The following is a 14,240-nucleotide window of genomic DNA, read 5'->3' on the forward strand; positions in this document are numbered from 1 at the left end:
GGAAAGGTCAGGGAATGACCACCGCATATCCCCGGAGCAATATGGCCTTAGTTGCTAATGCTCCTAAAAAAAAAAAAAAACCAAAAAAACCAACCAATACCTCTCACTCTCGGTGCCATTAATTTCACGGTCTTTTACTAGCACCAGTTCTACTAGTAGTTGAGCAGGTCTGATCTTAAATTTTTTTTCTGGGGGGGGGGGGATGTGACCTGCTCATATTGAAAAAGGACTTTTAATAAAATGTGTGAAATGCTGTGTTCTATATCACTAAAGCAGAATTACAGAATATTCATAACTGCACATAAGGGCTAAGCTTAAATTGCCCAATTTATTGGACACTGAGTGATTTCTATTATACAGCAGGCCCCCGTTATAACGCAGTTCGCTTTACGCTGATTCACTATAATGCTGTTCTTATATTATAATCCGTATCTGACTATAAAGCTGTCACAGATCACTATAACGCTCTTTTACAGATTACATTTTTGACATAACGCAATCGTTTCATTTGATGGAGTCGAGAGCTTGAAAATGAATAGCAAAACAGAATTAAAACGTTTCCCACGCCGACTTGAGAAATTTTCCCACACTCAGTGAAATTTTCTCGCACGCTAATTTAATTGCAGTACAGTGACTTGTTACGTAGTTCCGAGATCAAGATTTTAAAAAACGATCAAATATATTGCTTGTAATATTTGCATTATTTGCATTTATCCGAAGTCTAGTCATCACTCAGTACAGTATTAGACATCGTGCGAAACGGATAGTTTACTTGAACATTGTATCATAATTAATGCAACCAACGCAGTTACATTTTCAAAGAGTTAATAATGGCCGATAAGAATGAAAAAGCAACGTCTGAGCGCAGTACGAAGACTATAAATGTAACAAAAAGACTGAATTTGAAAATTAAATTAGACGTTTTGAAGCGAATCGATTCTGGTCAAAGACAAGCGGATGTGTGCCATAATTTAGGACTTGCAAGTTTAACTGTAAGAACAATTATAAAAAAAAATAAAGAATTAATTTTAGCAGCGGGAAAGATAGCTGTTCCACTGCAAGCAATTAGGGCTATGCCGGCTATTAGGATTGAAATGGAAAGACTAACTAATTTTATTGAAGATAATATCCAATGCAGAATTCAGTTAAGTTAAATATTATTTAAAAAAGAGAGAGAGATTACCAATATGATGATCTGAAGAAAACTCACCTAAAAAAAAAAAAAAATGTGGAACCATTTAAAACTAGTAAGGGCTGGTTGAATAGATTTAAAATCCAGGGAGAAGCCGCAAATACAGAAGGAGCCGAAACTTTCAAAAAAGAACTTGTTAAAATTATTGAAGAGGGATATTATGTGTTATAATTCTCAACAAGTTTTTAACATAGATGAAGCAGGACTTTTGTAGAAACGAATGCCTAAAAGAAGTTTCATGTTGAAAGAAGAAAAAAAACATGCCAGGTTTCAAAGCGGCAAAGGATCGATTGACTTTATTGTAGGGTGGTAACACTGTGGGGGATTTAAAATTAATACCCCTTTTAGTTTATTTGGAAGAGGGCCAAAGTTCAACCCAAAATCGACACATTTTTCATGATTAAATTCATTAATTAAATTAAATCAATTTAGATCAATTAAATTCATAATTTTAATTGGAATTTTAAGTTTAATTTTGATACGTCGTAAGTAGTTACCACATAATTATATACGTATGTAATGCAGAATATTTTACATGTACAAATATTTGAATATTAAATATTTTGACCGACATTTGTGCATCTTTTCACTACCATTTATTATTGATTAGGAAATATTCTATGGCAGCACCGACCGCAACTCACAAATACATAGGTTACCTTATGGGAATGCGGTGCTTGCTTAGCGCAGATTCACTTAGCGCTCTGTTTTTACGGAACGAATTATCAGCGTTAAGTGGGGGTCACTGTACTTAATGACTAATATCATCAGAGCAAGACTGTCAGTGTGGTTGAGTACAGGGCCTACTTCATTTATTCATAAAGCCGGATCTGTACTCAACATAGAACAATTTGTTAAAACTCTAAAACATTGTAAAATCTTATTCACGGTGAATAAAAAATAAGTCCCATAGGTATTATCAATGATATTTGTTAATACTATTACAGTATTATACAAAAACTGTCATACAGTTCTTGAACATTAATATTTTATTTTATAAAGCATAGAAAATTCATGACTTTAAAATATATTTTTATTTAATGCATACCTCTAATTCTGGTCTATGTGATCGCAAGTAACTTTTAAGATCACCATTAGCCATCAGTTCCATAATCACCAAAGTTGGATGGCCTTTGGAAACAACTCCCAAGAGTTTTACCACATGATGACAATTAAAAGCCCTACAATATGCAAATAAATATAGTAAAATAATAAGATAGATAAGCAGAAATGTGTTAGAGCATAAATGTGAATATTTGAACATCTTGATCTAAATAATATCATTAATGGTATAATCAAAATACATATTATTATAAAAAATTATGGAAAATTGTGTAAAATTAGTTTATTCGTAGTCATTACAATACTGAATAATATATATAAAGGTAAAAAAAAAAAAAAAAAAGTAAACTCCAGCCATTATCAATTGACTGCAGGATGGAAGCCTCTTCAATGATTGATTGAGGAAAATGGACCATAATCTGCCATGCTGGTTAGCAGTCAGGGGCTTGAACTGTGTGAACCCCAGTCTACTCAAACATAATGTGCTACTGCACTCCTGTTGCTGACAGCTTGGCTACAGAGGTCATTATAAAAATATATATAGCAAAATAATACGGTTAAAATATATTAATTTTGTAATTTTCTATATGATGTAATATTCTTCTGTTTTACTGTGTGTGTGTGTGTGTTTTTTTTTTTGGTAGTTGTTGGCGCATCGGCTTCTGTGGCCATAATGCACCTCCCAAGGTTTTTGCAGTACTTTGATCCAAGCCCGAGGTGGGATTCGAACCCGCGACCTTTGGGTTGCCAGGCAGGCACTTTACCCACCCGGCTAGCCCGGTCGGCGCGCGCGGGCGCGCGTGTGTGTGTGTGTGTGTGTGTGTGTGTGTGTGTGTGTGTGTCAGAGAGAAGTCAGAACTGGTTTCACAACTGGTGTTGCATGGAATTAGAAATTTATTTCAGCAAATTTTGAAATACACACGACAATAAAGAAGCAAGCAACTCGATGAGTGACATATGAAGAAAGTTAAACTCATACTGAGCAACTATAAGCTTTATTTCAGGAAATAAAGATGCTACTAATACTGCCTTGATAGCATCAGCAAATATTCTTGCACCCATTCTATTTAAGTGTATCCCATCCCTGTAGAAGCAGTCTCTCCTGTTAGCAAGTACAGACATCTGAAAAAAATTCTACCCTGTAAGCCTTGCACAATCTCTCCAGGGCCAAATTGATTGACAAGGCTTTCATCATATACTCACTGCTATCGTGTCTGGGCAGAATTACAGACTCTTTCAAATTTAACCTTAATTCGTGACTGTTTTCAGCATTGACCTATACTTGTTAAGTAAGTCTGCAGATCCCTTACTCTTAAGGTCATTAGTGCCAATGTGTACAACAATATCACCTTTTGTGCCCTTAAAAGATGATATCTGCTCTAAAATGTCATCAACTTTTGCCTCTGGCAGACATACCCTGGTCCTGTTGTTGTTATTTGGTTTTTAGGAGCATTAGCAACTAAGGCCATATTGCTCTGGGGATATACGGTGGTCATTCCCTGACCTTTCCGCATCCTCCATATTTGATGGCTCACGGGCTCAAACCCCGGTCTAATCAAGAAGTGTGTGCTACGCACTGTTGCTCCTGCCCACAGAGGTGCCATACCCTGGTCCTGTTCCACCTATCCTTTTTGCATACTATATTCCCCGTCTCCCTGACAATAAAGTCACCGACAATGTTGTCTGTGACTGTATTGTCAGAATGCGTTGGTTCCTGTGGGACCAGTGCATTCTGCCTTGAAGATTGCTGCTGAGTTGTCTGATGCACAGGACTGAGCTCTGGCATTGAGTTGGGCAGCTGAGAGCTTGATGGGCCCTCATATTAATTTCTTCGAGGGCATTTACCCTACACCTCAAACTCTCATAGACGCCCATCAGAACACTGAGTCAGTGCCTAATTTCTTCACAGTCTCTGCACCTAGCACACACAAAGACATCCTCCTTGGCCTAGATCATGTCCTGTTCTAGACAGGTCTGCAAACATTTCACATTTCGCGCATTGTTTTAGACTGTGATTCGTGGGTGAATTGCCCCTTCAGTTCTCTCGTGAGCCACAGCACTCTGGCTATTCTGTGAACGCTGCTTTGCTACTCTAGTCTGGGTTATGATCCTGTTTAAATATAATTTAATTAACAATGATATTTAATAAGATTAATAAATTTTATTGATAATACTATTCTAATCTAACAGATTTCTAATACACTGCTACATATTTCGCTATCTAGTTTTACGTTAAGCCATATGGTATTCCGTATCATGGCGGCAAGTTACAAACGTAAAATCTATGGACACTCTAAGTGTTAACTTTTAAAATCGCTATATAAATTCAAAATAAACATGGAGCTTGGCTAGAACTATAAAGCTACTTATGGAAAATAATTTAGTATAACAATTAAGTCAATAAAACAACTAAATATAAATGAAAACTTAGCATTCACCGGAGCTGCAAAAATCTTGACCAACGTGGTGGTAACCTCACACCCAAAAATTTTAAAATAATTCACAGGGGAACTCTACTTCCTCCATTTGAGATCGGCTAACTACAGCCTTAACTGAAGACGACTTAAGAAATTCTTCCATTCATAAATGGAAATCAAATTCAGACCTTTCCAATCAGCGACAAGCAACAAAACCACTAGACTATCATACATGCATACACTTCAAAGAGCTCACTCTGTCAGAGTGAGGCTAGCTACAAAAATTCCACTCATTTTCGAAAACTCTCTTCTGAAACAGTTCACTCTGTCTGTTGCACTCAGAATATGGTGCAATGTGAAGGATATCAGTATCTTAGTATTTACAGATCTGTTAGCTTGACTTCTGTTCCAGAGGAAATAATGCAGTCACTGGGTAAAGAAGTAATGCAAGACCATCTAGACAGGAATGAAGCTATACTAAAGGTACAGCACTGATTTGTTAAGGGGTGGTCTTCTCTGACCAATCTAATTGGATACTATGATGCAGTAATAAAGGAACTGGATGAATAAAATAATTTTTATATCATAGATTTCATATTGAGTATTACAGCTCTGATTCATACTATCATAGATTTCAGAAAATCTTTTGATACTGTTGCCCATAAAAGACTGCTATACAAATTGGAGTAGTGTGCCATTAAGGGCCTTTAAATAAAGGGATGGTTCAGTGAAAGAAGCCAGAGAGTGGTTATCAATGGGCACTGAAGCTCTTAGACTAATGTGATTAGTGCAATCACATTAGTCTAAGATCCTCCCTTCCCCCAAGGGGTTTTTTTTTTTTTTTTAGGAGCATTAGTAACTAAGGCCATATTGCTCCGGGATATGCGGTGGTCATTCCCTGACCTTTCCACATCCTCCATATTTGGTGGTGACAGGCTCAAACCATGGTCTAATCAAGAAGTGTGTGCTACGCACTGCTGCTCCTTCCCACCTGGCTACGGAGGCGCCTCTTCCCCCAAGGTTCAGTGCTGGACCCATCATTGTTTTCAGTATTTCTTAATGATATTGATGATGGCATATGAGACTTAATGTCAAGTCTGCAGATGGTACAAAGTTTGGCAGGATGGTTAATGACAGTAATCACGGAATGATACTGTAACAAGGATTAGAAAAATTAGCCAGACTGGCTGAGATGTGACAACTGAAGTTTAACATTGACAAATGCAAGGTACTTCATAACCACACTCAGAGTAGTGGAGAATGAGACTTAGAGGTAATTGCAGGGAGTGGCTGTACTTTATTAATTTGGATACACATACACTTGCAGGCAGAAAACAAAGCTTTAAATCTTCGTACAGGTTTAAGATCCAGCAATTATTGAGCCAGTCCAAAACAAAGTCCCTTAACCACTTGCCTGATTTGCCCATATGCAGATGTGCTAATAAAAAATTCATTTATCTGTGTGTGAATTTCATGTTTATGCATCCTGATTTTCAACCTGTAAGAAGATTTGAAGCTTCAAATCTTACATGTTTAAGGTCCAGCAATCACTGGACAAGAGTTCAAACAACTAAGGCCCTTATCCACTTGTCTGGCTTCCACATATGTGACATGTGATGTGCACTGTGTGTTTAGACATCCTGTTTTTATTCTAAATGCAAAATTTGCTAGAACATCATAGCATTATGTAATTTTCCCATAAAAAAAATGTTTTTTTTTTTATAATCATCATTTGGCTACTGTAGGTTAGATGGTTCTAATTTGACATTAAAATCAATCCAATAATATTAAAATTGTGTTACTTTTCACATGAATGCATATGTGAAGGTTTATTTGACTAGCAGTGGGATGTTTTCTTTGTCATTTTATTACTACCATATACAATGAAAAAACAACTTTTCGGCTTTTCTTCTGATAGTCAGTATAGTAGTTACTTTTGCATTACATTGACTTTTCACATGAAAACTGGAGGAAAACAGATTCAGAAATCAAAATTCTTCTTAGTGAATCAGTTTGTCGATCAACAGATATTTACAATTTATTGTATAACACTAGTTTAGAAGATGACAATTTTAGCAAAATTATGCAATTTTGTTTCAATCTGACTATAAACAGATCAGACCTGTATGAGCAGCAAATGTCTTCTTTCAAAATAGCAGATCAAAATACTTGGCTTAAGAGCACCACTGTCAGGGCACACTCTCTCTTCTGTCCCCCACTCCCGAAGCCACTGAAGTTTCATCACTGATCCCCATTTTTAACACTAGCCCAATCTAAAGAGTAACTATTAATCACAGCCCTCTGCCTCCTGTCCTACAGCCATTCTGAGATCCACCTTAGGATCTTACCCCTGATACCAACACTCTAGCTTATAGAAAAACCTCTCATGCAGGACAGTCAAATGCTTTCATAAGTTCAAATTAAAAATGCCAAAATTATTTCCTACATTCAACTCATTAGTGATTGACCCTTTCAAAATAGCTAACCAGATTATTTCCCTATGCTGTATTCCCTTCAGAATACCATTTCTATCTAGATGCTCCTATAAAACATTTTTAATCATTTCTTCTACAATTTGCCCTACCACTGAAATTAAAATGATATACAATGATTTTTTCCATAATTAATCTTATGGTTCAATGCATCCTCTTGCCACTTCCCTCAAAATTACTGGCTATGTGCCACTAATCCTAGGGCCTTTTTTGCCTTCAGGATCAAATGTTTTCTAATAAACAATCTTATGTATTTTCAATATGGCTAATCACAGCTCAGCTTCAATTGAACAGTTAATCCTCTCTATGAAGGATCTTTCATATATACAGATCAATGCAAGGTACTTATTTATCAGCAACATCAGTCGTGTTATCTATAACTTTCCTGTATCCATTGCAGAATGATCCAACCAATCTAATTTATTTATATTCACATACATGAACAACTCCTTTTTCCTGTTCTTTAATGATTATGAGAAATCAGTGATTTCTCATAATCAGCCTTTCTAGAACATTATTGCCCATATTATTTTCCTTAACATGCTGATATCAGTAAATAACAATCATCTATTTGATTTAAAAATTTTTGTTTCCCCATACAGAATTCCACTCCCGCTTTCTCCAATCAATAAGGGACAAAATGGAAATCATCCATAAGAAGGCATTCACATTGGCTTGCCCATTCCATCTACATACAGAGGCTCTTGTCATAATACTCTTCATAATTTTCTGGTCAGGTGCATTCTTCTACTCCTATTTCCCTTTGCTTCCAGCTAAATGACAATGCACAGATTCAATGATGGCATGCATACGTTCTGAATCTGAAAATAATTTAGGCTTCTTTTGATAAGAAGCATGACTCTCACACTCCTCCTAACTTGCCTGTCTTTCCTTAATACATTATACATATCAGAGTGAAACTCTTCATCTCCTACATCAAGTTTCTGCTGGCCCTATTATGTCAGTGTTAGTTGTCCTAATCCAGAGATCATACTTACCCATTTTATTGGCAACACTTGTGCTTACTCATTTCATTGAAAACACTCTTGGCATTATTGTACCCACGTTCAGACTAGTGACTTGCATTATTTAATATTTTCAAAATACACCCTAATTCATGTAATGGTGCTATTTCAATGTTGCTGATATTTTTCCAAAACTTTTGTTGAAATTTTGTTTTTCCTAAACATGAGTCACTAGCCTAAAAACAGTTTAGACTAGTGACTTGTGTTATTTCCCATCTCTTCCATCTTTTGAGGTTATGATGAACATAATGGCAAGATCCAATCTTCCTTACATTACATTTCGAGGGTACCACTCTAAAATGGTGATCGCAGGTCGGCCGCTAAATAGTCCACCAGACCGAACCTACTGGTAACTCTAGGAGGCTTCTGGATCAGCTAGTGTATAATCTCACTGCCTCTACTCTGACAGATAGTGATTAGAGAGAGAGTCTGACCAGTGTGTAATGCGGGGAGCATTGTCAGGGCCACTTTATGATGTAGAGCTGCTGGGTATATTCTTGCCATATGCATGCCATATCAAAAAATTTCATTACATCATACAGCATATCCTCTCACCTTTTGTTATTACTGAATATATCATGAATTGCCAAATTAATAGAACAAACTTATCTGTGAAAAGATCAAATCTCCAAAACACTTCCACTTTCATTTCACAAATATACGTGGTCTCGGTTGTAATCTCAATGATGTCCATTTCCACTTACAGTCTGCTAACCCCCATGTACTTTTTCTAACAGAATCCCAGTTACTTGGTTGATTCAACCACTGCTCATCTCAGTTGTCTCAATTATTTGCTGTATGATTCCTTTTGCTTCAAAGATGTACTTGTGCATATGTCCATCCTGATATTCCCCGTCAGAGACTCAGTAATTTGCAATTGCCTCATTTTGATCTTGTGGCTTAAAATATCTATGCCACATTCTGTCAAGTTCATCTGTTCCTCTCTCATTCTCCCAACTCCACTAATCACTTGGAACTCTATGACTTCTCTTTGAAAATTGACTTTCTCCAGTCCAAATGATTACATTTGGACTGGAGAAAGGCTGTTCAAGATAAGAATGTTGCATATAGTAATTGGCTTGCATCCAATCTCCAGGTTAATTTTATTAATCAGTCAAAAATAGATTTTGAACTGGGCTAAGAGTAGAAAACTTGCTTCCTATCCAAATGGTAGTCAAGCATTATGGTCTCTTACCAAAGCTATTGGCTGCAACTTTTGCCCATCTCTAATCTCACCTCTGTCAAAACCAGATGGCTCTATTGCCACTTCAGCCAAAGATAAAGCTGACCTGCTAGCATTCCACTTTTCTTTCAATTCATGTATTGATAATCTTGGTAAACTACCTCCTACAATTCCCAATACACTCCATTCAATGCCTTCTGTGGTCTTCCGTCAAAAGGATGTAGAAGTATTTTGAGCAATCTCGATGCTAAGTAAGCTCGGTCCTGATGGTATTTCTCCACTTGTTCTCAAAATCTGTGCTTCTGAACTTACTCCTGTTCTGTGTCACCTTTTTTCTCTTTCTTATTCCGAAGGTGTATTCCCTTCTGCTTAGAAATTTGCTCATATCCAGCCAGTTCCTAAAAAGGGTGACAAATCCCTCCCATCCAATTATCGTTCCATTACACTTACTTCTACTCTTTCTAACGTAACGGAGAACTCAACTAACTGCAGAATCCAAAACTATCTAGAAATTTTCATCTAATCAATGAATGCCAATATGGATTACTTCAGTGTCAAAGGTGATATTCTGGCTTATGTTACTCATCTGTATAATATCGGTGTAGATACACCATAGTTTACCCATAAATTTGAACTAGTGTAAAAGGCATCATTTTAATTGTATCTCATATTGTGGGTGCCCTCACATAAGAAATTATGCCATTTCATCTTCTAATACATTATTATTTATATACCATTTGGTATCTCTCATACTGTGGAAATAACTTTGCAATTGTGATGGCATGTTGCACTGATGATGAAGCCAAATAGCTTCGAAACAATCATCTTGGTAGTGGTATCCACTGAAAATAAATAACAGTAGTCTTCTCTACTAGAAAAGTGTTATTTATGTGAAGTAGTGCAATACCAGCTATCTCGTTGTGAAGGCACCCACAATATGAGATACAATTAAAACAATGCCTTTTACACTACATATGTAGTTCAAATTTATGGGTAAACTATGGTGTATTTACACCGATATTATATAGTTAATTACCTAAACCAATAAGAAATTATGCCTTGTGCATTTCATCTTCTAATATGTTACTCATTTGTGGACAAATTCAATTGAAACGTTTGGTGAAACTCAAGCAGTTGAAATATCAAGTTGCTCTTGATATTTCAAAAGCTTTTGATCGTGTCCAGCATAAAGATCTTCCAAATAAGCTTCCGTCTTATGGTATGCCAACTGTTTTTTGTAATTGGGTATCCAGTTTTCTCTCTGACCACTCACTGCAGGTGATGGTAGATGCTCTGTCTTCTAACTTTTTCACTAATTCTGGTGTTCCCCAAGGTTCAATTATTTTTTCCCACTCTTTTCCTCTTGTATATTAATAACCTTCTTCCATTGACCAGACATCCTATCCATAGTTTTCCTGATGATGCATTCCACCTTCCAGTTTGAGAAAGCTTGCCCTGCTCCAACAGCTTCAACTTCTTAAATATCCACTATCAATTCCTTAAATGCTGATCTCCAATGGGGTAAAGATAACTTAGTTGATTTCAATCCTTCTAAAACTCAGTCCTGTCTTATATCTTGCAAAAAAGATTCTTCTGTTCCTATGCTTATTGTCAATGACACTCTGATGTTTAGGCAAGAACATATATCTCTATTGGGAATTACCCTGATTTCTAATCTGTCTCTTGGCATAAGCACATTACAAATATTGCTTCCTCTGCATCTAAAAAACTGGGTTTTCTCTTTCGCTGTCTGTGTTTCTTTTATACACACTCTATACACATTGCAAATCTGCCCTAGCATGGAATATTGTTCCCACATCTGGGGTGGTGCACCCAAAACCTCTCTCAGGCTTCTAGATTCCATTCAAAAGAGAGCAGTTACACTAATTAATGACTCATCTCTAACAGAGTCTCTCCACTCTCAGTCTCATAGATACTCTGTTTCTGTTGCATGCCTTTTCTATAGGTACTTCCCATGGGTACTGTTCTTCTGAATTGGCTTCTATAATTCCTGCTCTCTTTTCCAAAGTAGTCTGAACACATGCCACAAACAGTCAACATTCTTTTACTGTCCAACTTCAAACTCACAGAACCAACTTTTCTTCTTCCTCAGTTATTCATTTAGCTTTTTCTGGAACAACCTTCCTTCATATGTATTCCCTAAAAATTACTATTGCCACTTCTGCTAAAGATAAAGCTGACCCTGACTCCATGGAAAAAGTTGAGAAGATAGAAGAAGATAGTGTTGAAATTAGACTTGAGTTTCAAACTCAAGTCTAATGCCAAGTATCTTCTTCCATCTCTCAACCTTCTGCCCATGCACAGTGCTAAGTACTATAAGTTCTAATACCTCTTGTGTTTAGGGTTTTCATAAAAAAAAAAAAAAAAAAATTCAAAATAAACCCTATCTGATGTGGTGCTATTCCAATGCTGTTGATATTTTTCCAAAACTTGTGAAAATCTATTCTTCAAAATGTCCTTAAAAATACCCTTGTGGCTCTGAACATTGCTTCTAAAATGTTGAAATTACATCTTTAATTATTATTATTATTATAATAGAAAAAGTAAAAGTTACAAAGTGCCAAATCTTGATTATATGGAGGATAATGGAGGATGTGGCACACACATTTTACATTTATGGAAGCCATGAACTTCATGGCAACTTAGAGCAATGTGAGGGCACATCTGCCACTGGTATTGAGATTTTCAGCAGAAAATGTTCTACCTTTGTGCCAGTTTCTATGCTTTAGATCTTCAAGTGCATATTCTTACAGGATTTTAATAATAGGTACATAATACTGGCGGATTGCTGTATGGAGTGGCACAACACATTGTGTGTTCCAATCCAGTAATGTCAAAGCATGTTATGGCTGTAACTTTATCAGCAGATGAGACACTTCTGCTTTCTTTAGCATCAGAGAAGTTGATGCATACAATAGGATTTCTGCTTTCATAATTTTAATAGTGAAACCAGATCTTATCTGCCATTAAAATCTTTGCAAGTTATCGCAACCTACAGTACCTTGTCGCCAAACAAATCTCAATGCACATGTGTTTGTTCTGGCAATAGAAATCTTGGGACCTAAGGTGCACAGACAGAACTCATGTGTAATGAGTGTGTACTATATAACTTTTCAGTCACCTGCCAATCTTCAAGTACTACAGCAGCAGTGTTGACACCTTGATCAGTTATTGCAAATGGATGAACTCCTAGCCTACCCCATCTTTGTTATTGACTCAAATTCATCTTTAAACCTTTTAAACTGTCATCATAGAAATATTACATAGAAGAAAATATTTTCTGTGTTAATATCTGTTTATATGGGATAAGCTGCCACACAATTTATTTTTTTAACTGAACTGTAACAAAACTTAATAATGTACCTTCTTTCTTAACACATTCTTTACACATGTTAATGTACATTCTTTACACATGTTAAGGTGTGTATAAGTAAAAATTACCATACACACTTTTGATCCATGCCAAATATGTGCAGCACATACTGTACACTTGAACGTGATTAGGTAAAGGGCAAGTCTATATAGTAGTAATTTAAAAATACTGAAAAGCATCTTTTTTTTTTTTTTTTTAATTTTTACCTTAAATTATACTCATTCATTTTATATTTTTAACATTTATAATCATCTCTCATTCTAAATGGAACTTTTGCTATTTGCAGCTATATATCATCACTTACTTCATAACTGAGGCTTCCTGCAAAAACTCTATTCTTTCTCTCAAAGATGCACTTTCGTTTACTGTCTGCAAATAAAATTCACATTTTAAAATTACCAACTTTTTTTGATTGCTACAAATGGAAAGTTTAAATAATTTACTGACAATAAAATGACAAATCCAGCAGAAAAGTCAGAACTAGAAAAAAAAAGGTATGTAATTTAATTAACTAGATCTTCATATACACTACTCATCATCTTAAACAGAGGATGTATGAAAAAGGAAGCAGAAATTTCAAAAAGCTGAAATTTTTTTTCAGCATTTTGAAAAGAAAAGCAGAATTTTTCTGCATTTTGAAAAAAAAATAAAAAAAATTTGAAATTAAATTTTGAAAATAAATTTTCATTTATTTTTCTTTTAAAAAGTTAAAAAGGGGAAAAAAAAGAGATTTACAGCATTTTATTCTCCAACACTGAAAGCTTTATGTTATAAAATTTGCATATGCAGCTTTACGATTTCAGAAAGGCTTTTGATATTGTTGCACATAAACAACTGCTGTACAAACTGGAGCAATGTTTAACAGCAAGTTACTGCTATGGATAAAGGAATGATTAAGTGGAAGAAGGCAGAGAAGGCACTGCTTTTCGTGGACTCATGTTATTAGTGAAGTTGCCTAGGGTTCAGTACTGGGTCCATTGTTGTTTTCAATGTTTATCAATGATATCGATGAAGGTATAAGGCTTAATGTCTAAGTTTGCAGATGATACAAAGGCTGGCAGGATGGTTAACAACAGTCATCAGGGTGAGCTACTGCAACAAGATCTAGGAAAATTTGGTTGATGGGCTGGGCAATGGCAGATGAAGTTTAACATTAACAAATGTAAGGTAATGCACATCACATTGGGTAGCAGTAACCCTGAAGTAACTTATCAACTGTGCTACTATGCTCAGGATAGTGGAGAATGAAAGAGACCTGAGGTTATTGTACAGTCAGACAGACATGAAATTCTCTGCACAGTGCAGACATGCTGCCAGGACAGCTCATGGAGTTTTGTCAATGATATACGGAAACTTTGCTAGTGGAGATAAGGAGGTGATTATCCCTTTGTATATGGCCACGGTTAGGCTATATCTTGAGTATTGCATATAGGTCTGGTGGCCTAATTATAGGAAGAATGTAGATCTGCTGGAAC

The 14,240-nt window shown here is 36.0% G+C and overlaps 1 protein-coding gene across 1 annotated transcript in view; it reads right to left on the reverse strand.

Moving 5' to 3' along the window:
* The window catches only part of LOC150080650 (insulin-like peptide receptor), a 514,932-nt gene that overhangs the window by 28,523 nt on the left and 472,169 nt on the right, over nt 1–14,240 (reverse strand). Inside the window, 2 exon segments of the mRNA XM_090381758.1 lie at nt 2,241–2,373; nt 13,070–13,134. Of these exon segments, the coding sequence (XP_090237884.1) occupies nt 2,241–2,373; nt 13,070–13,134 (198 nt within the window).

Source organism: Mastigoproctus giganteus, chromosome 9 (assembly GCF_048544385.1).
Source record: "Mastigoproctus giganteus isolate SK-2022 chromosome 9, ASM4854438v1, whole genome shotgun sequence".
Classification (NCBI taxonomy): Eukaryota; Metazoa; Arthropoda; class Arachnida; order Uropygi; family Thelyphonidae; genus Mastigoproctus; species Mastigoproctus giganteus.